The sequence below is a fragment of the Haemaphysalis longicornis genome, unplaced genomic scaffold, assembly GCF_048455015.1.
Source record: "Haemaphysalis longicornis isolate Haplotype H1 unplaced genomic scaffold, Haemaphysalis longicornis Haplotype H1 scaffold_2, whole genome shotgun sequence".
NCBI classification, from domain to species: domain Eukaryota; kingdom Metazoa; phylum Arthropoda; class Arachnida; order Ixodida; family Ixodidae; genus Haemaphysalis; species Haemaphysalis longicornis.
In genome coordinates, this window is record NW_027526295.1 from 130350139 (window position 1) to 130352726 (window position 2588).

At 55.3% G+C, this 2588-nt stretch overlaps 1 protein-coding gene across 1 annotated transcript; it reads left to right on the forward strand.

Annotated features, from left to right (window-relative positions):
* Window positions 1–595: 595 nt before the first annotated feature.
* Window positions 596–2318, forward strand: LOC144167381 (uncharacterized). Its single transcript, XM_077696660.1, has one exon. The coding sequence runs from the start codon at window positions 615–617 to the stop codon at window positions 2316–2318; it is 1704 nt and encodes a 567-aa protein (XP_077552786.1). The 5' UTR covers window positions 596–614.
* The last annotated feature ends 270 nt before the right edge of the window (window positions 2319–2588 follow it).

The following is a 2588-nucleotide window of genomic DNA, read 5'->3' on the forward strand; positions in this document are numbered from 1 at the left end:
CTCTATTATTCAGGCTACTACGACAGAATCAACGACACGGCAGACCAGTGCACCAAGTATTATTCGTTTCTCAGAGCTGTAGTGCTTACTTGAACGCCTCTTTTCTGTTCAATACGCTTGGTACACACCACTAAAAGAGTAACATTATTAATGAAAAGGGATCAGTAAAAAGGGGCCACCACTTTTCATAACAAAATGCGAAAGTCCCAATTGAGTGCTCTCATTGAACATTTGGTTCATGTTTTCTAGAAAGCATAACTCCTGGGCTTTGAAAACAAACGTTTCATTATAAATTCGTTCCCATTATGAGGGAGGGCGCTGCGATAGCCGAAGCGAGCGGACGCGTTCACATCGGCTCCATCATTTATGATTAATTTCGCAGTGCTTTTTTTCTAATCGACGTTTTCTTTGTCTGAAGATGTTCGAGAAGTCAAGGGGCACCGACGGATACTAAAAGTTCCCAAAGGTACGCCTTCTTCGCCGAATTATCGGACATTTGCTACCACCGCCGTTCGAGGGGCCGCTAAGCCTCGGCGTGTTCTACGAGCGCTAGGCCTCGTCGCCGTCGCACCTGCCGCGGCTTGCCGCCTCGGCGGCCGCCGTTCAGCCCCGAGATGGAGGATACTTCCCCTCGGGCAACGATCTCCGACTCCAAAATGTGCGTGGAAGTTCAAGGCGAAGACATTTCACCCGAGGAATTCCACAGCGACGCCGGCTGGACGCTCGCGGGGGAACGCATGTCGAGACTCCGTCAACGAGACCTTGTCGCGAAGCTCGCCGGCTCCAACAACCATGTCAACAAGAAAGCGAAAGACAACAAGAACATTCGAGCCTCGGTCATCAAGGCAGCGAGAATGCCAGCCATGCCACTGGAGGAAAGCAAGATCGTGATCAGACCACGAGGAGGACTTGACATCGTCAAGAGTGGCACCACGACCGTCGCCACGGCCATTCTTGCCGCGGCAAAGATTACGACTGAAGAGAGCGCATCGGATACCATCTGCCCGAACGCGCAACAAAACATCATGGTAGTCAGCACGCCCAAGGAGGAAAACGCCGGCCGCTACGCAAGTGTGCAAACGATCAACATTCAAGACAAGACCTTTGAAGTCAGCGCGTACCGCACGGCGCCGTACGACAGCGTCAAGGGCGTAATCCGTGGAATCCCTGTCGACGCGAGCGCCGAAGAACTGGACCGAAACATCGTCAACCACAGAAACCCACTCGCCGTAGGCGCTAAACGAATCGGCAACACGACCACGATCATCGTAGCCTTCAGAGGACCCAAGGTACCGAACTTTGTCCGATACGGCGTCACGCTCATACCATGCCACCTGTACAGAAAGCAAATTGACGTCTGCCACCAGTGCGGCAGGGTCGGGCACCGCAAGGACGTGTGCCCGACGCCAACCAGCAGGATCTGCATGGGCTGCGGCGAAGCAAACCCCAAAGAAGACCACAACTGCACTCCCAAATGCAAACTATGCGGTGGCGCTCACCCGACCGCCGCGAGAGATTGTAAAGCCAAATTCAAGGTACCCTACGTCGTCCGCAGGCGGCAGTGGGAACGCCGAAAGGTCAGCAGCCAGCTCCCGTCGGAGAGCGACTTCCCGCCACTAGACCAGCCAGCTGCGCGCAAGTCAAGGACGCCATCGAGAAACCGCGCACCGTCGAGAGATCGCAGTTTCAGGAGCCAGAGCAGAGACGCGCGAAAAATGGGAACCCAAAGATCACCGTCGCGCGAGAGAGTCAGTTGGGCCGACACTGCGCGAGGTGTCCTGAAAACCAGTCCGAGCGACAACACCAAGAAAGATGACAAAGCTTCAACCAAGGAACGAGATATCAACGAGGCCCTAGGACAGGAGAACGCGGCCCTGAGAGCCACCATCAACAACCTCACCAAGGAAATCGCGGAGATCCGCAACGCTCTCCGCAACGTCGAACAGCTAAGATTGAACCCGAGCGGCAGCAACAAGGGCGAAGAAACTACGGCCGCTGAAGACAAGGAACCGGCACCGAAGAAGAGGGCCGTTGAATTGCGCAAGACCAAGAGCAACGTGAGCGACTGCAGCCCCGGCAGCAGCAACAACAACGTCGAGGCCAAACTCAACAGCCTGGAGAGTATGATCAAGTCGATGAAGGACGCCATAGACGGCTTTCAAACGGAGAACGTCACCAGACTCAACAATCTGGAAAGAAGCGTGCAACTAATACTAAGCCACCCAACGTTCGCGCCCCTACAGCAGCCAGTCAACCAAGTGCCGCAACCCGGAGAATTCCGACTAGGACAATCATGGCCCCCAACTCCACAGGCATAACAGTGTGGCAGTGGAACTGCCGCGGCTTCGTCAAGAAGAGGGCAGTGGTCCAGCAACACATTGTGCACGCCGCGCGCAAGCCCGACGTGCTTCTACTTCAAGAAACGCTAACGGACAAGCCGTCCCTTCCAGGCTACAGGGTGCACGCGGGCCCGCCCGATGGCAGAGGCCTGTGCACCCTGGTCAGGAAGGGACTCACCTTCGTTGAACACCGGCTAAGCAACGTGAAGATCGAACACACGCTCACCGAACTCATACCGACCAAGCAAA

What these genes read in the sequence shown, in the direction of transcription:
- LOC144167381 (XM_077696660.1), top strand. Translation starts at nt 615, where the DNA reads ATGGAGGATACTTCCCCTCGGGCAACGATCTCCGACTCCAAAATGTGC.